The 26,092-nt window shown below is 38.1% G+C and overlaps 1 protein-coding gene across 1 annotated transcript in view; it reads left to right on the top strand.

Annotated features, from left to right (window-relative positions):
* The window catches only part of ADCY7 (adenylate cyclase 7), a 59,476-nt gene that overhangs the window by 22,713 nt on the left and 10,671 nt on the right, over positions 1 to 26,092 (top strand). Inside the window, exons 4-19 of the mRNA XM_064671149.1 lie at positions 4,093 to 4,631; positions 5,874 to 6,074; positions 8,124 to 8,288; positions 9,102 to 9,251; positions 11,425 to 11,573; positions 11,891 to 12,002; positions 14,613 to 14,740; positions 14,971 to 15,129; positions 18,632 to 18,764; positions 20,020 to 20,205; positions 20,452 to 20,495; positions 21,325 to 21,405; positions 22,430 to 22,502; positions 23,345 to 23,442; positions 24,067 to 24,151; positions 25,708 to 25,845. Of these exons, the coding sequence (XP_064527219.1) occupies positions 4,461 to 4,631; positions 5,874 to 6,074; positions 8,124 to 8,288; positions 9,102 to 9,251; positions 11,425 to 11,573; positions 11,891 to 12,002; positions 14,613 to 14,740; positions 14,971 to 15,129; positions 18,632 to 18,764; positions 20,020 to 20,205; positions 20,452 to 20,495; positions 21,325 to 21,405; positions 22,430 to 22,502; positions 23,345 to 23,442; positions 24,067 to 24,151; positions 25,708 to 25,845 (2,073 nt within the window). The 5' untranslated portion in view covers positions 4,093 to 4,460. The remainder of the gene's footprint in view (positions 1 to 4,092; positions 4,632 to 5,873; positions 6,075 to 8,123; positions 8,289 to 9,101; positions 9,252 to 11,424; positions 11,574 to 11,890; positions 12,003 to 14,612; positions 14,741 to 14,970; positions 15,130 to 18,631; positions 18,765 to 20,019; positions 20,206 to 20,451; positions 20,496 to 21,324; positions 21,406 to 22,429; positions 22,503 to 23,344; positions 23,443 to 24,066; positions 24,152 to 25,707; positions 25,846 to 26,092) is intronic.

Raw genomic sequence — 26,092 nt, forward strand, 5'->3', positions numbered from 1 at the left:
AAGTGTTGTCTTTAACATGAATGGTATTTCCTGTGGTGTAGATTGGGATTGCTAAAGTTCATTTCCTAGACCGAATTAGTTGTGGAGTCCACTAGACCGAAGATTATTTTTGCCTGAAATCTGTAATTAATATACTAATCTCCTTCAATTATTCTACTGGATGTTTATAGATTCCTGATTCCCTTTAAATATCTGCTAATGGATAATTACAGTCAGCAATCATTCTTGTCAGGGAAATTGCTAAAGTAATTTCAGAAACACTGTTGTTATTTGTGTGAAACAAAAGATGGAATGAAAATCAAAACTGTACTGTCTGTCTATTGCTGTAGTAGTTAAAGATGGAAAAACTGGTTCTGCTTACTTTTCTGAGCAGTTATTGAGAGGAATAAGGCAATTTATATCAATTCATTTGGTTCTTGCTGTTGGGCTTTGTTTTAATATTTTGGGATGTGACTGCTCTTTGGTAACCAGACAGCTCCAGGTGATCAAGGCTTGAGTTCTTGGCAGATAAACAACTAAGTGAAAAAATGCTTTCAAAATTATCCAGGTGGTCACTGTGGATGTGTTCATTTGTGAATATATCAGTAGCTTTGAAGTTCAAAATGGATCTGCAATATTCTTGGATTCTGTTTGGAAAGGCATTAACTTGGTCAGTATCTGCTATGAATAATTCTCCTAAGAGGGGGGAAGAAGGACAGGATCACTGGCTGTCTGCACGTCCTGACGTGGGCTGGAGGGTGAAGCTTTGCCAGATCCACTCCCCAGGCTGTGACGGAGCCAGCGCCTGGAAACTGTTCCTACTCTACAAATACAGAGAATAAAGGAGGGCCATCCTGAGAGCTGTTTCATGGTTATCAGCCTGACTTTTGGATCAGGTCTTTCTGTTGCTCCACCTTGCACTGCCCGGGGGAGATCACTCTTTGTGCCAGAGCTCCAGAGAGAAGTCCCTGGGATGAGCAGCTCTCTGCTCTGCTCCCTCAAAGCCTTCAGTGTTCTCCCCTTTCTCCCTCCTCCATCTGCCCTTGCATTGCTCCGTGCAGACTCTTGCTGGGGAGGGAGGTGCTGAAATTACCACGTGCATCAACACCCTTGGGCTGATGTGTGACCTGCAGTGCTTTAAAAAAAGAAAACTTAAAAAAAAAAAAGGCCCAGTGCAGTGTGCCTTCGTGTTGGGGGGAAAACTGATGGGTCTCTGCTACTTACTTGAGCACTAGATAAAAACTGGGAGACCAAGAGCTAATTGGGATGGACGTGCCTGGGAGAGCAGCTCCTAGCTTTGGCTCCAAGCAGGCAAAATGTCACTTTTGTCTCCTGAGCTCTGCACAGGCTCTGGCAGAGACAGCAGCAGAAGGTCTCCCCAGGGTGTTCTATAGGGGGTGGATGCAGCATTGGGCACCCCAGGACACAGAATCTTTTTTTCTCTCTCTCTCTCTCTCTCTCCTGTCTGTGTTCTACATTTTCAAACAGTTCCTGGAAAAAATTCAAAGGGAGAAGGGCACAAAAAGTAGGGACTTTTTAAAAGGGGGGTGGTAGTGGCAGTGGGACATGGAATGCAAATTGAAACTAGATCAGAGTTGAATTATTAATCTCAAAGTAGCATTTATGCAGTGTATTATATTCTTGATAAATCAATAAAGTACTGTTGGGGAGTTTCTTTATCTAGTAAAGTTTTGAGAAGAAAATGCTGTGACCCAGAGGTCATTCATGATTGCTTTTAATGCATATATATGAAATCAGTGCAGGAAAAAACCAAATCAATAAGAAAGCAATCTCTTTTTTATTAAAATGGATTAAACCATTGAAAAGATATTTCTCTTCAATTTGATGTCCTGTAAAAGCTCTTCTGTAACATTCATAGATAGTTCCAAGATGATATGGACCATATTTTTCATCCTTTGAGCATCAGATGATGCTCAGGTAATACTCAACCACAATCCCACAGTATAATTCTGTACAATAGACATTGTCCTTGGTATTGTTTTTTAATTGACACAGTCAGAAGAATAAATTACAGAAAGCAAACTGTGAAATAATTTTTCTTGGATTTCAGTATTAAGTAGCCCAAGACAGGATTACTTGTCTTGCATAATTATGAATGTATTGCTGCATAACAATTAATAGTTATTTTTTGAAAATGGATTCTGCTAATTGGAAAAATAAAGCTTCCTCTCAAAAAACCTCTATATCATAAAAATTACCCTCAAAATCATATTTCTGCAAGTATATTAAGAACATTTTCATTGTTTTTTATTCTGAAATACATTTTTGGAGGGAACTGGGACAGCAAGCCTATCATCTCTTTTACACAGTGGTTCACATCAGGCTGTGTGTTCCTGCACTCCCACTCCCATGGTAAAGGAATTCTTCAGGCTGTTCACTGAGCTGCCTCTCTCTCCGGTGCATCACAGTCCAAACCTTCCTACTGTTTGTAGCATGTTTTCTTTGTTATTGAAATACAAATTCAGATTAAAATGCTTGCCCCTGTACACACCTTCTGGCAGTTCTATCTTCAGAAAAAAGCCTGGCTTATACTCCAGTAGTTCTGCAATTAACTTGGACTTGGAAAACGCATTAAAAAATTATGCAGATGTTTCAATTTCTTCTTCATATCTCCTTTAAGTGTCAGTGATTTCTAAGATTTACACTTCTTTGCTAGAGCATTATTATTCACGTGCAGACAGTATGAGTACCAGAATGATTTTTTTCAAGTGAGAAATGGGAGGCCCTTAATTATGAAGAAAAGCTCAGTAATAACCAGTACTGGTGAGATATTAGGTGTACCATTAACTATACATGGGAAAGATGTATTAAAAGGTGTCTTCAATTTTATTTCTTTTTTTAATACATATGTCAGTTTATTTGGTAAAAGTGATGCATACAGTCTCTTCTGTTTTTGTGATAAATCAAAGTCTGTGATATAGTCTGGGCAAGAAGTTGTAGTTACTCATTTTGCAGAAGTTCACTTTTTTTTGTCCAGTCTCACTATTGATATATCTGGTTTTGCCTGCTTGGTCATTAATAATTGGGTAGTATGGTAATGTTTGGCTCTATTTACAGAGGTGAAATCACTCAGTATGGTTTCTGAAACTTTTTTCTGGTTGTAGTGTGAATGCAGTAGAAACGTGTGTGTGAAGTTAAACATTTTGCCTTTTGAAAGTAGCTGGCTAAGATCTGCCTTTTCTGAAAAAAAAAAAAAAAAGGTGGGTTTATTGGGTTCTTTCTCCCTGGAGCACTGGCATTGGGCACCATGGTGATGGCAGTCAAGTGGCAAAGAAGTTGTGGTCCAGTTATCAAGTTTTAATAAGACTTGTGAAATCCTGTTTTTCATGCTTCCCTCCGTCTTATCCCTCCCCCTTTTTTTTTTGGTGGCTCTTGGCACTGGGTGAACTATATTCATGAATCTATTTGAAGAACATTGATCATTAGTAATTAACAATACAGTTCACTCCTTAATGTTCGTTGTTAACAGAACACACATGTTGCCTTGGAAACATGATCCCTTTTAATGGAATTAAATATATGGAACTAGATGTTAAGTATCCTTTAAAAAAAGTTTAATGACTTTTGGCTTGGACAGCTGTATTCTTTTCTCATTTTCTATGCCTTAATTGAAGTGTGAAAGGAATAAAAAAAAGGATTTCTTAATTTTTAAGATGCATGTTTTGGAAAAGAATGCAAAGTGTATCATGATTATATATATACACACACACACACACAGGTGCACACAACTTCAAAAGAGGTGTGAGCATTCAGTTACACAACATGCTCATGGAAACTGCTGTTTGCTCAAAGGAAAAAAAAAACTCATGTAGTATGAAAATGTACATATGAAAATGAGTTGCCAGAGAAAGGAGGGGTTGGGGTGGGCAGAGCAGCTGCTGGTGAGCGCTGTGGCTGCTGGGCAGCACTGCCCACACACGGGGCTCCTGGGCTGCCCCCCCACCGGGGCAAACAGCTTTTACTCACTGGTTAGAGCATGCAGGTAGAAAGTTTAAGGCATGAACTACTTTTATTTCCCTCCTCCCTGACCCCCCACCTTGGGGAACATTATATACGCTTAACTGAACACATTAATGTACTGTCTCTCTGCAGTGTTCATCCCAGGAAGTGAGAGTCAACCTTCTTGGAAAGGAGTTGGAGACTTGCAAAATAGTAATTAAAAAACCCTCATGCCAAAAATTCCTATCTGCACAAATACACGTTGATCTGGAGATTCATGCGTAGAGCTGATGATGAATTGCCTGTGGTTTTGGGGAGGTTAATTCTGGCTTTTGATTGCATTGGAAATCTGAACTTGATGCTCATGAGAAGCAAAACCAGAGAACGTGGGTTACTCGGTGTGCCTGAAGATCACAGAGGCAGCAGCGAGAAGACAAAACTTCTGTTTGAAGCCGTAGCTTCAGCTGTGTCTTATTGTGTGCACTGGGAACTGAGAGGAATAGCAACCAACCTGGGAGAAAATGCCAGCTAAAGGTAAATACTTCTTCAATGAAAATGATGACTGCAGGATATCAGACCCGCTCTATGAGAAGTACCGCTACACAAGCCAGCAGCATCCCCTCCTGCTACTGCTGCTCTTCATTGCAATCATCTTCTGGACTACTCTAATTATCATCTTCTTTGTCACTGATGTGAGTATACTTTTTTTTTTCTGTGTTCAGTGTTTTCAAAGATGATGAGGAGTCACTGTCAGACATTTTTGGCTAAATAACGCTCATAGCCCCATGGTATCACAGTTGCAGTGCTAAAAGAAATCAAGTAATTGTGAATGTAATACTCTGTATGTTTTTGAAGGGATGGGAAGAAAGGAGACAGTGCTGTCAGGCACATGCACAGTTACTATAAGGGCTGTTTGTTTTCTTTGTACATGTTTTGAACAAATAATAAACTATGTTAAATGCTAGTTATGGTAATAAGTAAGTAGTAAAAGAGCCAAGGAAGGAACAAGAGCATGAGATAAAATGTCCTGCATTTCTCTTTTTTTTTTTAGAGTCATACAAGGCATGTAAAATATCATAGTGATTTGTTGTTATAAATTCCTGAGGTGATATGGTTTTTTAAAGATTTGTAGATACACAGTAGGAATCTCCCAATACAGCATTTGATCTGTTGAATCAATAGGCAGTTAGCAAAGAGCAGGGTCCCTATAGGCATAAGAGAGATGAGGCTCAAAGAATTTTTTGTTATGTAGTGTAATATGATTTTCTGAAAAGAAATTCAGTGTTCTTCAAGCCAGCCCAGTTGACAGCTGGTAAAAAAGGGAGTTTAAGTAAAGATAATATTGCAAAAAGATAGTAAGGTAGCTTTTATAATCTTTCATTGCCTTCTAACACTGCTTTCCAAACACTGTGCTTCATGATAAAGTGTCTTTAAGTTCCTCTTTAGCAACAAATCTGATCTTGCCATTTGCACTTGTAACCCTCTTAGCTTTTATTTCTTAGGAAAGGAAAGAAGTAGCAACACTATTTGTAACAAGTCATCTCCTATAAATCTTGGAAAGTTTTTTTAGCTAAAGCTTTTTTTGAGCAAGCTTTTTAGCAAAGCTTGAACTCCTTAAATACATTTCTTTGGGTGAATCTGCATTATAGATATAGTATAGTTACAACTTAGCTGAAAAGATAACCCCCAAACCACTAATTTGAAAAGTAATAATGGTGGAACTTAGGTAGAATGAGTATCTAGAATGGTATTGTTATATCATCTCTGTATGGGTGAATATCAGAAAGTGTTAATGCTGCCACAGCTGGTCTGCTCAGGAACTCAATTCAGCGTGTTAAAGGTATCCAGGCTGTTCCCAGGGCAGTACAGATGCATCCTTCGTTTTTCCAAAGGGGACATTTGGATGACTGTAACACTTTGTTTTGCTTTTGCAGGTGGCACATTCCCATCCTGCCTTCATCATCACAGTGTGTGCTGCCCTGGGCATATTTGCAGTCACGTACCTGCTGCTGTGCATCGAGTCCCTGTTCCGAAGGTGGCTCACGTTCTTTGGAGTGATGATCTGGATGTGCTTCTTGACTGTAGGATATGTATCTCTTTTTGAAAAAGAAAATGATTACCAGCTGTGGGAACAGGTATGTGTGTCTTGTTCATTCAGGTGCTTACACAGAACTGGTGGTGTATGGGAATGTGTTTGTGTGCTTTATTTTTTCAGAATGTTATAACATCGTAGTAATTTTTTTTTGGTGAGATTTGGGTTCACTTTTCTAAATTGATTTTACTGATTTATTACAGTAAATCTTAGTTTGTGTTCTTTGTTATAGTGACAATATAGTTCAGCTGAGAAAATTAGATAAATGCATAAATCTATGTGGGAATTCCATCTTTAAGTTGCAAATTAATTGTATTATTACTTAGTATTTTTACTAAATCTGAATTACTATGAATTAATCTCCAAGAGAATTTTTCATAATAATACTTGCTTTGTTAATGTATATGGGTCAAAGAGGTGTTCAAGAAATGTATAAAGGACTCCAGAGCTGGGTGTGCCCTAGGGAGCACGTTTTTAAGTCAGTGGGAGAGGTGAAGTGAACAATAAGAATTAATGACACATCCTGGCATAGCTGGGTGTGGCTAAAGTTCATTGCTTGCTATCTCTGATCAGAAGATGGGCGATTTCATGATGCCAAAAATATCATAATCTGTAGGAAACTCCTCCTAAGCTCTCATAATGCAAGCAGAAGAGTTTTTAATTAAATAAAAATGACTTTTTATCTTGTTTTACTGACTCTTTCCCTTCCCCTCTTTATTTCAATAAAGAAAGATATAAATTATCAGTTAAACAACCAAAATCTGATTTGCATTGTGGCCTGGATCCAGTATTGTGCATTTAGAGTTGCTGTTCAGTATTTTTTAACTTGAGGAAGTAGCTATTACCTTAGGAAAAAACCCCAAATTTGCTCTTGTTAAATAGATGTACAAATATATAATGAAGCAAGACTTGGCTTTGCTGCTTTCAGTGCTGCAAGTCAACGTGGTGTTGCCATGTGGTAATAACTCACTCATATTTATTTTAAGTCTAAAATATAAGGACACTCTATTCTGGAATGTAGAAGTGAATAGACTAATTTCAGACTTTCACCTTGTTATGAATTTATCACTAATTAAAGCTACTGCTTAAATGCAGATTTGGCCTTTGCTTCTCCATGCTTATAAAAGTATAACACAGCGTTCAGAACATTGTGTGATGGGGTTGTAAATATGGCAGAAAAATGTTTTTAATCCAACTAAAATAATAAAGATGAACATGGGACGATTACTTTTGCTGAATGAAAAGTTTTATTTTCCTGTTTGTTTGTTTGTTTCTTTATTGTTGTCCTAACCAAACTATCTATTCTGGCTAAACATTTAAGTGCAGATGGGGCCTTGAGACTTCCTCAAAGGAAGCTCCTGTCTGGAATGGCACAAGTCGAGTTGCTGTGATGAGGTGGAGCTGAGCCAGGAATGCTGCACTATTTTCCTCTCATCGGAGTTGTTAGTTTCCACATATATAAGCTAACATATTAAAAAATCTATAAATATGGATTTAAGTATTATAGGCCTTGCTACTGACCCCTTGAAGTTTAGTGCCCGTTGTGCATTTTGTAAAGTCTGTGCAAATCTAAGTACGTGGTCAGTGGCAATAAAGGTCATTCTTTTTTGTCAGCACCAGGAAGCATTGGTTGGACTTTTGGGTTTTATCAAGCACAGGGTAAACACACACATTGATTGGGTGATGTTAAAATTAGAATAATAACTTGGAGAAGGTGAGAAATCTGATTCCATTCAGTATTGCTACCCTTGCAACACACTGTTCCTGACGTGTGAGTACAAAGTGCATCCAAAGTGCATCTGAGCTGTAATGGATAAATTCAGGATAAAGGGCAAGGACAGCTGAAAAAATTATAGGTGATGTGTCATGTTAAACAATCTTGTCTGTGAATCTGTAGCTGCCAATTCCCTCAAAACTCTTAGAAATACCACAGTCCTTATGGTTTTAACTGTGCTTTTGAAACGTGAATATTTAATTGTTCAGTCTGAAATCCTGCAGCTTTGCTCCTTTTTCTGTAGTGATTTTTGGGAGACACCCAATAATGTGTATATGTGATTTTTTTCTTTTTTCTTCTCTTTTTCTTTTTCCAAAGGTGCCATTCTTTCTGTTCATAATCTTCACAGTTTATACCATGCTACCCTTTGGGATGCGAGGTGCTGTCATAATTAGTGTTCTTTCTGCTCTCTCCCATATTATTGTTCTAAGCACTGTGGTAAGCATGACTTCTCAGGAAAAGAAGGAATCCTTTCTATTTCAGGTAAGGAAATACCACTTGGTTAAGTAATTAAACACCCCAGTCATATTACCATTTGCTATTGGCAGAACTGTTCCATTTAGAAAAGTCCCAGACTTCCACATGGATGTTTCAAGTTCATGGATTTGGAGCTTGGGCCCCCAAAAAACTCGTGCTTTTCATAAAATTGTGAATTTTTAAATCTATAATGCATTTTGTTTTTCTGACCTAAGTGGAAAAAGCAGGATTGTTCTATTAATTTTTAAACAAAGTTATTAAAAATATGATTAACTTTGTCACAATCATTCTTCCCAATCTGTGCTGTTTCAGGTGGGTCTATCTAACTTTATCAGGCACTGCCCACAGGGTGGATCAAAAGGGCCATTGCTGCCCTGGGGTGTCAGCAGGGCCTGGGAGTGCTGCTGAGTGTTTTTAGGGTTCCCAACACTTATTAATAGGGTGTGTTCAAAGGAGCACCCCAGCTCATTTGGTGCAGGTGTGTGCCAGACTCCACACAGAGTGCTGAGGCATGAGTTTGGAGACTGGTTTCTCCATAAATCAAACACTGGTGCCTGGAAATAAATGTTAAATGATATAGCAGAATTTTCTGTTTCGTTATTCTACTGTATATTTGTACTGGAATGCTGGTGACTCTGAAAGTCAGCTTATGTTTTCCAGCTCCATCCTGGCTAATTGCAGCACTGTGATTTGTTATGTGGCAGGGTAGGAGGAAAGGGAAGGCGGTCTGGGATTAATTGTTTTTATGGGATTAATATGTGTGTCAGTGAAGTATCAATGACTGCTGTGCAGTAGGTAAATATTTTTCTTCTTGTGCAGCTGCTTGCCAATGCTGTCATTTTCCTTTGTGGTAACTTGATGGGTGCATTTCACAAGCGCCAAATGCAGGTTGCTTCGTGGGATTTGTACAGATACACATTGAAGTGCATTCAGGTCCGAATGAAACTGAAGATTGAAAAGAGGCAACAAGTGAGTGAGCTAATTCATGTTATGAATTGCTGGTTTTCGTTTCCAAAGTCGGTATAAATTTCATGAGGTTGGTGACTAATGCATGTTGAAAGGCTTGGTCCAGTCTTTGTGATACCCACCTAGCGTCAAAAATAAGAGTTGTGCCATTTGTAACAAAAGAAGGAAGTTAAAGGGAGGAAGTTGATCTCTGGGGCTTGTCTATATGAAAATCACAATATTTTCTAACAGGAATATAATTGCCAGTCATTTTAGTTACTTTTTTCCTGTATAAAGTGTTCCTAGGACTGGCTCAAGGTAACTTAAAAGAACATGTCCTTAATGCCCTGAAATTACATGTAAGGTGATTTCAGCAGTTGGTTTTATGCTTCCCTTGGTCTGAATTTTAAAGTATTAGTTGTTCTTATGTTTTCTTGTCTCACAAATTATTTTTCTTTTGCTAGAAGGAGAAAATTGGACCCAAAGGGAGCAAACAATCATGTAATAGATTACAGTAGTTGAGTATAAATAATTTATTTCCATAAACTCCACTGGTATTTAAGGAATAAGGAAGGAACATTAATTTCTTACTGAGGAAGGGTTGTAGAGAAGTATCAAAGCTATAACTAGGGCACCTTTCCTCTTTTATCCTGGTATAAGTAGGGTTAAGAATAGCAGTCTAGAAGGCTGATGTGTGCTGTGTTCTCTGCCCACCAATTATTAGATAAAAGGAAGGGGCTGTAAAGTGACTGACCTGATCAAACTGAAAAGAAGAAAATGCCACACTGCTAGTGCAGTCTGTTCCTGATGCTAATCTTGTGAGATGAGATGACAAATTTGCATGAAAGTCCTGGCAGAGTTTCCCCACACAGCCACCAGGGAACCATCTGATCACCTTACACAGGCAGTGTGCTCTCATTTCTTGGGCAGTGTGGTGACTTCCAGGGGGTTTAGGGCTTTGGTTTTGAGTTTATTTCTTTTTTCATGTCTCCTTGTTTGAAGTGTAAATGTGCTTAAGTTGTGTGAAAACTGCAGTTCAGGGTTCTTCATCACTTCCTTGAAAACTGTGTAATCTGTCAGCCTCCAGTGGTCCTGTTATATCCAATGGGAATCTGCTGTCAGTTTAAATTGTTCCCCAAGGTTCATTCTTCTGATACTAAAATGGTAGATGAGGGGAAGGAGGTGTTTCAGTTTCTGGGGCAGTCTCAAACCAAACTCTTGTCCAACTACTTGATGCTCAAGAACTACTTCTTCCCACTGTGATCCCAAGGTATTTCTTTTTGGTGGCAGGCACTTTTGGTGGTTAAGTAACCCAGGCAGCTTACTGCCATCTGCACACTGGTGCATAAGGTATTGAAAAAAGTGAGACAAAGCTCTGGTCCAAAGGGACAGCATTTTAGTTACACAATGCACTGACCTTGCCGTCGATGTCATCTGAAAAAGTTCCTGCTCGTAGCTACTCCACACAACATTTCCTGTGCTGTGGTGTCTCTGCCTCTGGGGTGGGAGAGCCCTTCCTGGGTTAAAGTATTCTCTTTTTGTCTTCCTCTTCTGCCCAGCAACTTACCAGGGTCTTCTTTGAAGAACAGGCTTTTGAGTCGAAGCCAGTGTAAAACAGTGCCTGGAATAGCCACACAATGGAAGTGTTTTTTGAGGAGTCTGTATTCTGGCTCAGTTCAAAGGCCTTCATTTCAGTGGCATTGCTTCCTGGCTCAGTTAAGCTGTAGCAGCACGTTGTCGACACTTTCGTATCTGTCGCTGCTTTTGCAGCATTTGAGAATTTATGAGGGTTTTTAATAGATTGTTAGTTACGGAATATAAACTTTTACAGCAGCTTAATCAGACAATGACAACATAACCCTGAGATTAGTGGACAAAATAAAATGTAATTTATCCAGAAATTGTAGTACTGGATGCTGATTTTTTTTTTCCATGGTTACAGAGAGATGCCACATCTAGGTCACAAGAAACAGAAGAAAAAATTTGCAACATCCTTGCATAACTGTGATATCAATAATTTTGAGAACAGAAACGTAAAAGTGTCTTCTGGAAAACCTGACATGCATTACTCAAAAGCTATTTTAATAAATAAAGGCGTTTGTTTGTTTTCTTGCTTTTTAATGCCTTCTTGCAGTCATTAAAATTCTGCCGCTTCAAATTTACTGTGTTAATAATTTTTTCCCCCCCCTCCTTTTAGGAAAATTTGCTTTTATCCATCCTGCCAGCTCATATCTCTATGGAAATGAAGTTGGCAATCATTGAGCGACTAAAGGAAACTAATGATAATAGGCAAATGCATGACAATAATTTCCACAGTCTATATGTAAAAAGGCACCAAAATGTTAGGTAAGTGGGAACTCTAGAAGCAATTGTATTAATACAAGCTGCTGATTCCTAACAGTGCATATGGTCCAGTGAAATTAAAATTTGGAGGCAGATTTTCAGGCTGAAGTGAGCTTCTCTCCCGTTATAGGAAGAAAATGTGTCTTGAGCTGGCAAACTGTCTTCTAAATTAGTAGAGACACTTGAATCCTTTCTTCTGGAGTTGTTTTCCAAAGATACAGATGCTTTCTATAAAATGCATTTTAATATTTATGCTGACTGTGGCATTGACGTATCTTCATATTTCACTTATCCTGTTTTTTCCTTTTGTTCCTGTCTAGCATTCTTTATGCAGATATTGTAGGATTTACTCGCCTGGCCAGTGACTGCTCTCCTAAGGACCTCGTAGTGATGTTGAACGAACTTTTTGGGAAGTTTGATGAGATTGCAAAGGTAGGTTTACAGTTTGTGCTATAGAATAAAAGTCACCATTGGAAAGAGAAGTCTTTCTTTCACAACAGGAAGCACTTGGGTATTAGTGCTTCTGAAATCCGGAAGGGAAGGCTGCTTTGGCTTTAAAGCTAACTAGCAAAATCACATTAAAACAAAATTTAAAACAAAAATGGGGAATTTAGCAAGTTGTTACTGTAATTCCGATTCTTAAATTTGAAGGTTTATCTGTATTGCTCAGGAAACTGTCTGATGGTGATAAATGATTGTAATAGGGCTGTAGGAGCAGCTTTGTTGTGCTCAGCTTGAGGGACTGTGTAGTGACTCCACAAATGGAGAACTCTGACACACATTTAAATCCATCAATTCAGAGTCAGCAGACAAAGAGTCCTTTCGCTCAGGAGTGTTAATTACTAATGGATACTTGCAGAAAAGTGTAAGAATGGGAAGTAGCTTAAAATGGTCCCTACTAAGACATACCATCAATAGCGACCCTTCAACCTGGCAGTTCTTACCGCTTCCAAATGCTCCTTGAGGTTAATTTCTTTGCAGCTGTAATCACAAACTCAGTTTATCATTTACATATTTGTATCATTTACATATTTTCACGATGACTTTTATTATTTTTTAAAACTATCCCCAATCCAATATATATGTTCTGACATATCAATTGATTCTTCTGTCAGTATTATGATGCATTTATGGCTTTAAGAAAATAAATGCTGCATTTTATTGCATCCTATGCGACTTCAAAAAACCAAATACCAACCCAGATTCTGGTTTTAGAAATTTAGCATTGGTAAAGCATTAGTCAAGACTGATGATTACGTATCAAATCTTCTCATTGTTTAAAGAGTTTGGTTAGATTTCATAATTGGTTATATCTGGATATACTGAATGAAAATTAGAAAATTACCGAACTTGGAGAACCTTGGGTTTGTGAAATTCTAAAAATTCTTCAGAAAAAGTGAGAACTCTAAAATTATCAATATAGCAGAGGAGTGAAATTACTTTAATTTAACCTTTGTGGATGTCATCGAATAAATTCTTAAATGTACCACTGATTAAAACCTCTCTTAAATCCTAGTTAACCTGTTTGACTAAATGATATTGCTAATATTTGCATTTATATGAATTCAGTTGCTGTTAAATCTTCAACTACTAACAAAGAGAGTCATAACCAGCTGTATTGCAATTGTACTGTTCCAAAGAAGCTGTTGAGGCAAAATAAGTCATGTCATCTTAGTTACCAAATGCCAAATTGCTTTTAATGCCAAAGTAGAAGCTGAAGTTAGACATTTGGTCATTTTTTTAACTGTTTCTCAAATACAAATATAGTAAAGATTCTAAATTTTTCATGATATGTTTTAATTTCTCACTCCTGTCTGCAAATTGCCATGTTTAATTGTCTTTAGTGAGTCAAAGTCTTTTGGATTTAATGAGTCAAGGCCTTTTGCAACTCTGTGGTTGAGCTGTGAGAAGAGATTGCTGCTTTTTGTGCTATTTTTGTTCTGCCAGGAAGTATTCTGTCATCTTTTCCATAATGTACGAATGTTGTGGGCTCTAATTTACCTAATAAAAATGGATGGCTAAGCTGGACACTGAGCTGGATACTGAAGTCCAACAGCTCTAATCTAGGGCTGGGTCTCCCTGCTGATCAGGGAGTCACTTGTAGCAACGCTCAGAACCTACTGGGATGGATTAAGATGGTGGAGAATGATGGATGTTCCCTTAAGGCTTTGACTGATGAGGGAGAACAGCTCAGTTTGGTAAATTGCTGCAGATTTGGGCTGATTTTGGAGTTGATTTAGGAACTGCTGGAGTGTTCTTATAGCAGGTAGAGTTGGACAGCTGGTATTGGCTGGCCCAAATTAAGCCATCTCTGCTTATCAGTCAAACATTAAACAGCCTTGAAGAATAAGCCCTGGCTTGCTTGAAATCTTTCTTCAGGTACAACTCTTCAGTAAAGTGTTAACAAAAGACAGTATGAGAAGCTTTTTGCTCTTCCTCTTTCCTCTCTCCTGCCAGTCTCCAACAGAGCCATATCCTCTGCTGTACAGTTAAGAAAAATTTTTTTTGTGGCCATATGATATCGTGGGGGTTTTTATTAGCAATAGCAAACTGCAGGGTGCCAGCTTCCTCTTCAGCCATATTTGAAACAACAAAATAACCCCATTTTGCTTTTGTACAGCTACTAGGTTGAGCATCTTAATATATGAGGCTGCCATGCAAAAACTGAGGAAAAGGTGAACAAGCTGCCCATGATTCAAGTATTAATAACAATGAAGATTAAAAGATAGATAAGTAGATTTGATTCTTTAGATGGTAAATTCTGTGAGTTTTATTTTCATTTATAGTTTTTAAACTGCACACAGTTCCAAGAAAAATGTGAGAAACAAGTAAGGTGATTTTATTTCAGAAATTCTTGAAGTGGTTGTTTCTGTTGCTCTCCAGTGAGCAGCGTCTGGGCATTCAGATGTGGGGAAAAAGAAGGAAGCTTTGCTTCAACAAGGATTCAACAAAGCCTTACTTTCTCAAACCACTGGCTTTGGTGCTGTTGGCCTACTTGGAGTTCATTTTCTCCTGTTAAATATGTTTACTGTTATTTCACAGGAGAATGAATGCATGAGAATAAAAATCCTGGGAGACTGTTACTACTGTGTCTCAGGCCTACCTGTGTCCTTACCAGTTCATGCCAGGAACTGTGTTAAAATGGGACTCGACATTTGTGAAGCAATCAAGTAAGTATTACACATTTTTAATGTGTCAAGACTATGAATACATTGAATGAAGTAATTCTTAGCTGTCTTGTCAACATTCAAAGTGTGTTTATTAGCTATAATTGGGTAGTTAGGCATTAGGTCATAAGTTTGTCTCTTCTCTTTAAGTGTATAAGCCTGAACAGATCTCCAGTAGGAGGGAAGAAAATGAAAAGTGTATCTCCTACTTTAATACCCTCGTCCCTCCACAGGAAGGTGAGAGAGGCCACAGGAGTAGATATCAACATGAGGGTTGGAATTCACTCTGGGAACGTGCTGTGCGGGGTGATCGGCCTGCGGAAGTGGCAGTACGACGTCTGGTCACACGACGTGTCCTTGGCCAACCGCATGGAATCCGCAGGAGTTCCGGGGTGAGGATCTTCCCTCTCGGTGCTGATTCACTCCGTCATGGGCCTGGAATTTGTAACTGTGCCATGACACAAATCCTCATAATGGGATGATGAAAATAGGACAAATGTGTACTTAGCAGAGCTGTAAAATGTTAGTCTTTTCTGATTGTGCTTTCAGTGAACTATAAAATTATATTCCTAGGCAAGTGACTGCTTCTTGACCTTCCCTTCATTGCAGAAGCGTGTGTGTCTTCAGTAGTGCATTATGTTGACTTAGTTAATCCATGTTGTGCACAGGGATAATACTGCACTTGTGAGTTTAGCTAAAGAATAGATGTGCTGCTTGGGTCAACAAGGCCAAGCTGCTTATTTACCCAGTGTTTCTGTTAATGTATTCATCGGTCCTACTTGAATTATACCAGCTCTATATTCACCATCCCCACCCCCCCCCAAACCCACAAACAACTCAGAAATTAAAATACAGCCTGGTGTGGAGTATCCAAGCAAGGCCAGTCTGGAGCTGTTTGTTGTTGCATGTTCTCCCTGTGTAGCATCTGCCACAGGCAGAATGGGAAGGGAAGTGGGTGATGTTGAGTGGAAGAGCCGAGGCAGAGCAGTAACATAACTTGCCATGTGCTCTCAGCAGTGCAAGGACTGGGTCTGAAGCTGATACTCGTGCAGGCCTTTTTAAGATGCTCATTGAAAAGGAGAAATATAATTGTTTTTAAAAAACAGTAGCCTTTTGCATTTTCCTCATTTAGGAAAGTATGCTTTTTTTCTGTTTTCTAACTTGAGTTTAGGGATTAGAATAAAAAGACCATTATAAGGCTTTTCCTTTTTCCATTCCCGAATGAGACCCTGATTTTTTTCAGTTTCTTGGTAGTCTGTGCAAATTACTAATTTTTATTTGAATGGCATTCATGTGGGTATATGTTTAAGCACTAAAGTATTGGTTTCTTTTGGAAAGAGATTCTAACCAGTGACATTGCAAGATTGCTTATTATTTCTGCACCTCAGTCACCTTTTAAGTATATGCTTGTAACTTAAAAATTAATTCCTGCCAAGTGATAAGGGAATATGAATATCAAATTATTTTCTTACATTGATGACCGAAACAGAAAGAAAACTAGTTGGAGCTTAGTTAACAATTGCAATACCAGTAGGGTTGAGTCTTTTAGTGTGTTGATTAAGCAAGAATACAGAGTTGTAAAGTTTCTTTTGTTGGTAAAGCAAACTACACGACTCTGGCATGAAGACATACTTTCTTAGTCATGTTTAGGACCATTGCCTAGTCTTAACAACTTGGATTATTTCCTTATGGTCTTCATGTTTGTATTTGATAAGCTGGTAAAGAATTAAGCTGGTTTAGGTTGTCATGCTGATTCAGAAATATTACACTTAATACTTTCTATATACCTTTCTAGCAGTAGCTTATCTTGTGTTTCAAAACTTGCCAGAGGAAACACCTTCCACTTTTGGAAGACTGAGCCTGACAGGGAGGAAGGCTTTTAATTCACAATGCAAATGTTATGTTATCTTTGATTCCTGCTTTGCAGAAAAATGATATGTCAGGGATTCTCTATTCCAGTGTTAGGTAGTCCTGCTCCTTTGGAAGCAGAAGTTTTGTCATTAGGAGCCAGTTAGAGGTTATATTTAAAATAGAAAGTATATGTATTCTGAGTTTCTGTAAATGAAGAAATTCTAAAGGCTTTTGAAAGGCTGCAGGAAAACTTCTAGGTTTTTAAATAATTTCTTTCCAGTGGCAGAGTATCCTTGTTCACCTTATTTCTGAGTTTAAAAATTATTTGCATTCATAACAATGTAATGCACTACTAAAGCAGAAGGGAGTAGCATAAAACCAAAATTAAAAATTCATTTATGACCAGTTTTCTCTACTGTGCATATGCCTGAGAGATCAGGATATGTTATTCTCAGGCCTGTCAGCATAGGCAGCTGGGTGCAGTGTGCTGGGTGTTGTGTCCCAGCATGACAAGTGCAGCAGTGCATGTCACAGCCTGCCTGTGAGAGGCAGCTTCAGCCAGAGCAGCTTTTGGTTACGTGCTCATCCTGGAATCCAGTGAGCAATTAGTAACTGCTGAGAAAATGGGAAAGAAGTTTGCAGTATGATTGGAAATGTCCTATGACAGTGTGTGATTTGAGGAGGAGCTTGGTAAAATGGAGAAGGTGGGGAGTGAGCAAATGCACTGCCTTTTGAGATGAGTGGAAAAGCACAGAAAACTTGCTGCAGTGCATGGTTGTGTTTTAAGGCTCAGTCAATCACCCAGAATGCCCCAGTCTCTGTGGAAGAAAATTACGCTTTAGAGTAAACTGTAAAATTTCAGATTTGAATGTTCACCTTGTCTGCGAAACTGTGTAGTCGAGGTAACAATTAACCTTCTTTTTTTTTTTTTTTTTTGAGAAACAATTATCAATATACAAATAAAAGCATCCATCATCTGTATTCCAAAACTCTTACCTTTTGGCTTGAAGAGTATTGAAGAATTTTTTTTCTTCCTTGTTGGAAGTCACGGCCAGTAGTCTTCAGGTCTTGGATAAATAATTGTGCAAACCTACATACAGTATTAAGAAATAAAAGTGGATGGGATGGTGATTCCCCTACTCTCTGTAGTTAGGCAGGAGTGCTGCACACTGTCAGCTTCCATTATGGAAATGTTCTATTCCCAGCCCTGAGCTAGTGGATTGTGGGACTGACAGCAGAGTTTAACCCCTCTGTGCCAAAGAAAAATGAGAAAAGCACGAGAAGATGAACAATTGGAAAGCAGAACATAAGGAATTATATTTTATGAACACACGCAAGTCTCCTGTTGAGAAATTACTTGGAAAGACTTTACTGATAATCTATATGAAAAGATGTAATTTGGGATACTGAAGGAAATGATATTTAAGGGAAAGTGTGAATGGGTACAGAACAATATTAACTGCTCCCCTTAGAAGTGTGTTGGTGGTGTTGCTGTGTCATGCTGTCCTCAGATTGTTTCAGTCAGAAAACACAGACTTTCAGAATTATCATCCTAGTTAACAAAAAAACATTTTCCACCCTTTTTTCCCTACAGACTTTGCAACTGTCTTTTCCCCTTCTCGTGCATTTCTAGCACAAGACAGTCCTCGCTTGTGTTTTGTTCGTGAGTTTTCCCTGCAGCTCTCACCATCTGAAACAAGCTGCCTGTGAGTCTGTCTGTCTTGTCCGTCATCAGTTCTCCTTTGATCACATTTCTTCTTCTTTCTTATATGTCTCTGCTTATTTCAATTTAATTTTATACTGATAGTATCTCGTTATGGGAAATGTTTTTCAGCATGTTTGCTATTAAAGATAGGCAACGAAGAACTGCACTAAAGGATTGCAAATACAATGTTAAGTACTGGCAGGATTTTGCAGTGGGCTGCCAAAGCAGGAGGTGGCTGAAAAGCAGAAATGTCAGCAGTGGCCATTGAAATGTAAATGAATGCTTAATGTGACCTTTCTGTGAGTGTTTGGGTCTCTTGTTCTTTCTCCCCTTCTCAGCCGTGTGCACATCACTGAAGCAACATTAAATCACCTAGGCAAAGCTTATGAAGTAGAAGAAGGGAATGGACACCTGAGGGATCCTTACCTTGAATCCATGAATATCAAAACTTACTTAGTAGTTGATCCAAGGGTATGTGTATGTTTTTAAACATATATATTTATTCAAATATGTACATACATTTTAAGTACATAGGTTTCTGTGGTGCATACAATATTTTCGTTCAGGAACAGAATTAAAGTGTGGTGTAAGTCAGCTGAGTAGCTTGGATTTGGGAGTTCAGATCTGAAAGCATGTCCTGCTGGTTTATGACATGCCTGTTAACTTAAAGGTAATAAGTGTTATGCTGAAACCCCTTATGTGGTCAGTTTAGAATAAAAACACATATTTGGCTATATATTTGCCTGAAGAGTGTGTCTCAAGTCCAGGTCAAAGGTGGGATGAAGTAATGGAAGAATACCTGTACTATGTGGCCAATTTTAGATAAAATATTCCCTGTAAAATGGCTTCTGATATCTTCCTCACTACCTTAAAAGTAAAGTTCACCTTCTTTTCAGGGTGTAAAGGTAGCAACTGTTGGTTGCTCCTTTAGAGCCTGGTAACTGCAAACACCTAGAGTATTGCTATTTTGAATTGGCTTGTGGTTGATGAGTAAAGTATTTCAAATGAAAAAAGAACACAAATGACAAACTTCCAGTATAGAGCCATTTTAAATTAGAAAGAACTCTTATCTTTAAATTAGAAAGAATCTTATCTTTGTTCCTTTTTCCAGCATGGCACCCCCCTTCATGCACACAGCTCATACTCTCAGAATGGGGATCTAAGTCTATTAAAAAGGTCTCTGCTAACTTGAAGATGCTTGTGAAATGTTAGAGACTAACAGGTCACTGATGTATCAGTTTATTCTGTAGTTTTTGCTTCCTTGTAGCCCTGCAATGGTATTGCTGTATACCCTGTCTACACTGCCTGACTCAGCACCCATGACACAGGGATATAATCTAATGTGGAGTCTGTAATTTGTGGGATCTTCTCCTAACCACTGTTTTGATACACCCTTGCTCAGGAATCTGGAATCTTTTTCCCCGGTGTTGTGCTGACTGCAAGGAAACTTTATCTGTCCATAAGATCCTGAGATCCCTTGCATCATCCTGAATAAACCTGGAAGTTTAACTGCTGCTGTGTTGCAAGTGAAGGCTTGTAAAGGCAGCTGAAGCAAATTCATTGTGTACACTGTGATTTCGTTTAGCTCACATTAATTAAATGAGATAAAGGAATTGAGGTTGGCTGACATGTTGCTGATGTGTTTAGAGTCCTACTAAATAGCAAGATTGTATAGTCTTAAACTACTCTGTTTTCTAAATGAGTGTGTTTTCGTTTTTCCTGTTAGTCCAAACAATGCATATCAAATAATCACCTCCCTAAAACAAGAGTTAACGACGGGCTGAAGATGAGAGCATCTGTTCGGATGACACGTTATTTGGAGTCCTGGGGAGCAGCCAGGCCCTTTGCCCACCTGAACCACAGAGAGAGTGTGAGCAGTGACTCTTCAACTTCACAAGGAAGGCAAAGAAAGGTGAGGCCTCAAGTAGCGATTGTCAACCTACAACTGCAAACTGCTCCTGCTGTCTGTGGTGTGAAACTCAGAATATGACATGATTTTTGTGGCTCAATGCCTACTGTTACTCTCAGTGTTAAATGTGTACACAGAACTGAGAAGGTATCTGGGCATCACCTCTTTCTGTTGGAACTTAACAATATTCAGACTTCGCCAATCTCTAGCTACAATCATAGTAAACCTTATTTTCTTTATTTTGTTTAGGAAATACCCTTGTGTTCCACTGGGCGCCAGAGAACAACTGATAGGTTTGTCAAGTACCTTCTTTGTTTTTCAAATACGTGCTCCTGTGCTCCTCTGGCAGTTCGGTGTGCTGTAAGCATGTGATCTTCTGGTTGATTAATTGCTGTGTGTGTGGTATTTCTGCGTTAGAAAGGTTAAGCTCAATCTTTGGCCTTTAAAAGTTCTCTTAGTTCATGGTTGTTATTGTTAGCAGACTGTAAAAGGAGCTTCCTCCTTCCTTGTCTTGCTGGCCCCTCAGTCACTGAGGTTTCGTTTTGCTCGATGGGCTGCAGCAGGATGGAAGGGAGTTGGGAGGGGAGAGCCCTAAGGAGCAGTGGAAAACAGACCAAACCAGCTCATATACTGTATACATGTGTATATTTACCTGCTTGTGCTACCTCAGCTTTTAGTCACTCACAGATGCCAGACTTGTTTGTAATATTATAGCACAAAATAAACAGTTTTACGTAATATTATTGGAAAATATAAATATTACAAGTAAATATATATTCTTCAATATTTTGTTTAGTATTATTAATATATGCCATTATAGTGTAATAAAGAATTGGCACTATATGTATAAATGCTTACAATTGTTCCTGTAGCACTGAGTTAAGTAAGGAGCTGAATCATTCCCTCAGTTTATCAAAACATTGTATTGAAAAATGCATGTTTTGAGTAACTGGAGAAATGCCTACTAAAGTGCCCATCGATGTACTTACTTGTCAGTTTTGCAGCATTCTTGTTTAGTTTTTCCCTGGAAGCTTACGCCACTGATGTGCTGAGAAAGTGTGCTCTGTAGCCATGAGTTGTTTCTGAATAGCTTTTGTGACAGAGACTTCATTTTGTTCTCAGAAATTCATCTCAGAAGGGAAGGATAGAGGAAGATATTTATGATGAAATGATGTCAACCATTGAGGGCCTCAGTTCAACTAAGTATGAAGTATTTTATTTTTTTCTAAATCTTTTCTTTGAGATTAACCTGCATTTCAATTTAAGTCTATATAAAAAATACACTTACCAAAAATGAAATATTACCAGGATTTTTGTCTTGCCATCTTTTTTTTTGGTCTTTGTTTTTTACTTAGTTTCTTTTCGGTTTTAATGTGAATATGAGAGTATTACTGCTTTATTACAGCAAGAAGCCAGTGGTTTTTCAAGCTGTTCAGTGTGGTGTAGTACTGAGAAACAGCAAAATCATTGCTTTGTTTCTTATGACTGTTCCAAAGTAATGAGCTGAACTGCAGTGTAGGATGGGATTGAAAGTTAATGTTTGTGTTCTCCTTATTAAAATAAGAAGTGTCAGGAAATGGAGTGTTGTCCTGAACAAAAACTATGTATAAAGTCAAAACACAGTTTTGGACATAATAACAAAGTTGCTCTGGTGTCTGGTTCACTGAAGGCAAATGGTCTGTTAGCTGCAGGTGGTGCATTTGACAGGAAATTTGCATTTAAAAGCAGACAAACACTGGCAGTGGTGGTGGGTTTTTGTTTTGTTTTAATATAAAATACAGTATTTAAATTCCTATCAAATGTAAAACACTGAATTTGAGAAGAAAACCCTCTTTCTTTCATCTAAATTCTGTCAAGACTGTACCTCAGCTGTTCCTCATAGAGGCCTGATATTATTTAGGGGAAGTTTTTGGAGGCTGTGAGCCATCTCTAACATCTGCTATTATACTTTCCTATTTGTAAACCTTAGGGAAGGTTTGGAGTTACATTTTTCATGTAACTGGCAGATGCTGTTGTGTGTGAGGGCCCTGGATCTGCCTGTCAGCTCCATAAAAACATAACTCATGTGTTCTGCTGTGAAACAGAAAAACCTTGCAGAATGTCAAATGTGTGTAGGAGAGTGGCACCCCCACCCTGTGCACTCTGGAGTCTCGACCACAGTGATGTTTTTGCATTGTGTCCTTGGCCTGCTGTGTGTTCCTTGTAACACGTGTCTCTCTGGGTGCAGTCCCTGGTGTGGCAAATCTGACGACTTCTGTGGATTTTCACTGATTTTTGCAGAACCTGGTCTCGAAAAAGAGGTTGGTAAGAGCAAAATAATCATTTTTGGTCTTTGATTTGTGCTTCAGAGCAGCATAAAAATGTGCTGGAGACTGTTTTCATTCTGAAAGTGGGTTCTGGAGGTGACTGCACATCCGAAGAGGTTTTTGGTGACTGGTGGAAAGCAGATTGCATGAGTCGTTTGAGCTGGTCATTCTTCCTTGAGAATGTGAATTCTGTAGATAAATGGAGATTGTCTCTAATCTATGGTTAAATTCTTGCCAAAAGGGTGTTAGTGGGAGCTTGGCAATTTTACTATATGAACTACTACTCACAAAAATAATGAGATTTAAGGAAGAAAAAAAAAGGATTTTGCATCCATAACGAAAATATACTTTGCTTTCTGTGGTTGTTTCATTGTAGATATAATGCTGGTATTTGTCAGGTACAGTGTGCTTTTTCTGTTTGAATAACTGCTCTTTAATTTACTTTGCTGTGCTGTACTGTACTGCTGTTACTGGTGTGGGTGTGTATATACACTTTAGGTTTACTTCTCTGTATGTCCTTTTTTGATAAGGATTTGAACTGTGGGTATCTGTGAAGTGCTGATTTACACACTTGCTGGATTTCCATCTAGCTGGAAATTGTCCTTTGAACTGGGATGTTTTTCTTGACAGGTTTTCAAATGCTTTTCTTTTTTCTTTTTTTCTTTCTTTTCTTTTTTTTTTTTTCTGGTAGTTTTCTTTTTTTCTCTTTCAGTTCTAGGTATATTTTTAACAGTACAGTATAAACTTAGATAAGTGTGTCATCACAAAAATGTAATAGAATTGAAAAAGCCCCACCCTGGAATTCTCCTGAACGTTTATCCTGATCTGTGTTTCAGTATCGCACCATTCCTATCCTAAAACTGAAGAGTTACTTCGCATGTGCCAGTTTTGTGTTCCTCTGTATATTTGTGATACAGATGCTTATCATGCCAAAGTAAGTGATGGGATTTTAATTATTCATAGTTAAAATTAACCAATAGCTGAGGTGAAACTCGTGTGCATGGACCTTTTTGGAGTTCCTGAGGGTTTATATACAAGAAACATAAACCTCTTAGGATTAATTTACCCTTTAATAAAGGAGTGCATTCATGTTGTTGGCGTAAGAGCCTTGATATCAGTATGAAAATAAAACAGAAATATTTCTTTAATATTTAGTTTGCTTAGTACACACAGGGATCTGGTCAGTTAAGTGAGAAATATTATTTTATAAGAATAGTTGGCTGTAAGCACTTTGAGCAGTAGGAAAATGGGACATAGCTAAATTGTGCTCAGTGCTCCTTTTGTCTTCAGGGCAGGGAACTTTTGAGCTTCTTCTCATACCTCTGAGAAAGCAGATTCTTGATAATCCTCAAATTTAAGGCATGTTTGTCTCTCATGGCTGCTGCAGTGCAGTTTACCTGTGGTTTATGCACAGGGCAGTGGTTTGGGACATCAGGGGTAGAATCTCTTGAAGCAGTGATTGTGCAACAGTAACCTGTGTAATGTTTTGATCATCTAGTGCTATTAGAAGAAGAATGATATTTAAACCTCCTGTGTTTAATGTTTTCTTTTCCTCTAGAACTGCAAAACTGGGAATTTCCTTTGGAATTGTTGCAGTCATCATTGTGCTTATTTTATTTCTGTGCTTTGCTGAGAAATGTATGGTAAGTTTTGTCTTTAGAAAATTTCCTGTTTTCAAAAGAGGATGGATATAATTTAGCTACTTGGTCTATCTTTTAGGATGATGAATTAAGGTGTTAATTTCAACAGGAGTTATAGGAGTCTTGAATCTCAGGTTACCAGAAGATTCCATTGCCTGAGATACATTTTCATGTCTGAAAATTTGCACTGTAATTTGGAATTATTTGGGTGCCAGAATAGATGGGTAAGAGGCAGGAGGTAGGGTTGGGTTTTTTTTAAATTATTTTTATGTTTGTCAATGATGGTAATGGTTTTTGTAAATACTGATATTTTCTATACTGGAAATAGTGTTAAAATCAAAATCAGTTTGAATCCAAGATTAGTTTTCATAATAATTTATAAAGTGTAATGAAAATTACAAACATGTGAATAATTTATTGGCAACAATTTAATAGCTGTTAGAATTCCAAATTCACCACTACATCAACTAGGACACTTTACATTTGTAGTTACTTTTTCTTTGCATTATTAAATATATGCCATTACTGTTTAAAAATATATAGAGACACAGCCCAAAGTGACAGAGTTCAACAGTACAAAGTGAAAAAGGTCCTTCTGCAGTTCAAGAGAGAAGGGATTTTAGAGAGTTCCTTACACTCATCAAATCTGTGCTGTGCTAGACCAGGGGTAGGAGGGAATTCTGAAGTGCTGCTGAGAACATGCCACCACCATCCTGCTGGGGTGATGGAGGTCTCCCAGGAAAACTGCCACAGAAGGAAATGATCTCTTAGAGAGCCAGGTTCAACCTGTGTAAAGGAGAAAGAAAAAAAAGATAAAATTGCAGGGGATAAATATTTATGATTCATTTAAAAGTACGGTTAGATAGATGTATGGATTTTAGGTATGGTGGTTTTTTTATATGTATATGGATGGATTTTTGCATATCTGTCTAAGTAGAGAGAGAGGTGTGTGTATGTACATGCACATATGGTTTCTACATTGTAAAAACACATGGAGAAAAAAAGAAAATTCCAAGACTGCAGTTGCATCAGACTTAAATTTTATGCTGAGAGCGTTTTGCTGTAACATCCTTGAATAATGCTTGCAATCATTAAAAGTATTTACTTTACTGGATGTTTTTCTCTTTAGCAACAACGGAAGAATATAAGGATGGCAAGAATGGGACTGTCCATGATTGTTTTTGATTCGGTCATCTGAAAAATGATGTTCCAAATATAACATCATAGCTCTATAACTAAAAAAATACAACATAAATTGTCACTGCATATTTATTAACTTTTCTCTAGAACTTTCAATCAGATCATAATTCTGTATTTTTAAAGCACAAATCCAGAAAATTTTAGCACCCACTCTCTTTGAAGTAAGGAAGCATTTTCTCTGTTTTCTGTCGGGGAAACGTGTTAGACATTGACTCTGAATGACTGGATTCAAAGCTTCAAAACAGGATTCCAATGAAGACTTTTGACATTCTCATGGAGAGAAAAAATATTTAGAAATATTTATTTCCACATATCTAAGTGTTATTTGTGTTACTGAAACAAATTAATGTTGTTTCCAGAAGTGCTGCTCAGACCAGTGGCCTTTCCTGCGCCATCTTTGTGCTGTCTCAGAAAAGGTGGAAACAATGCCTTTACTTAGGCTTCCTTTAGCAGTCATCACTATAGCTGCCTTGCTGATTATAGCCATTTTTAATTTGGTAAGTAATCACATTATTCTGTGACCTATTGTAACATCCACAGTTTGAGTAACCTCCTATGTTCTTTTCATCAAGTATCAGCTTTTTGCTGCTTTTGGTTTGCACAGGGCATGATACACTTAATGCATGAGGTCGTGTAAAGCCTTTCAACTTCTAGAACTGGAAGTACATGTGATAGACTTGAGTTCTAGTTTACACCACCTTTTCTTGCTTTCAAGATGGCATTTATAATAACTCTTGATTGTAA

Source organism: Pseudopipra pipra, chromosome 14, assembly GCF_036250125.1.
Source record: "Pseudopipra pipra isolate bDixPip1 chromosome 14, bDixPip1.hap1, whole genome shotgun sequence".
Classification (NCBI taxonomy): Eukaryota; Metazoa; Chordata; class Aves; order Passeriformes; family Pipridae; genus Pseudopipra; species Pseudopipra pipra.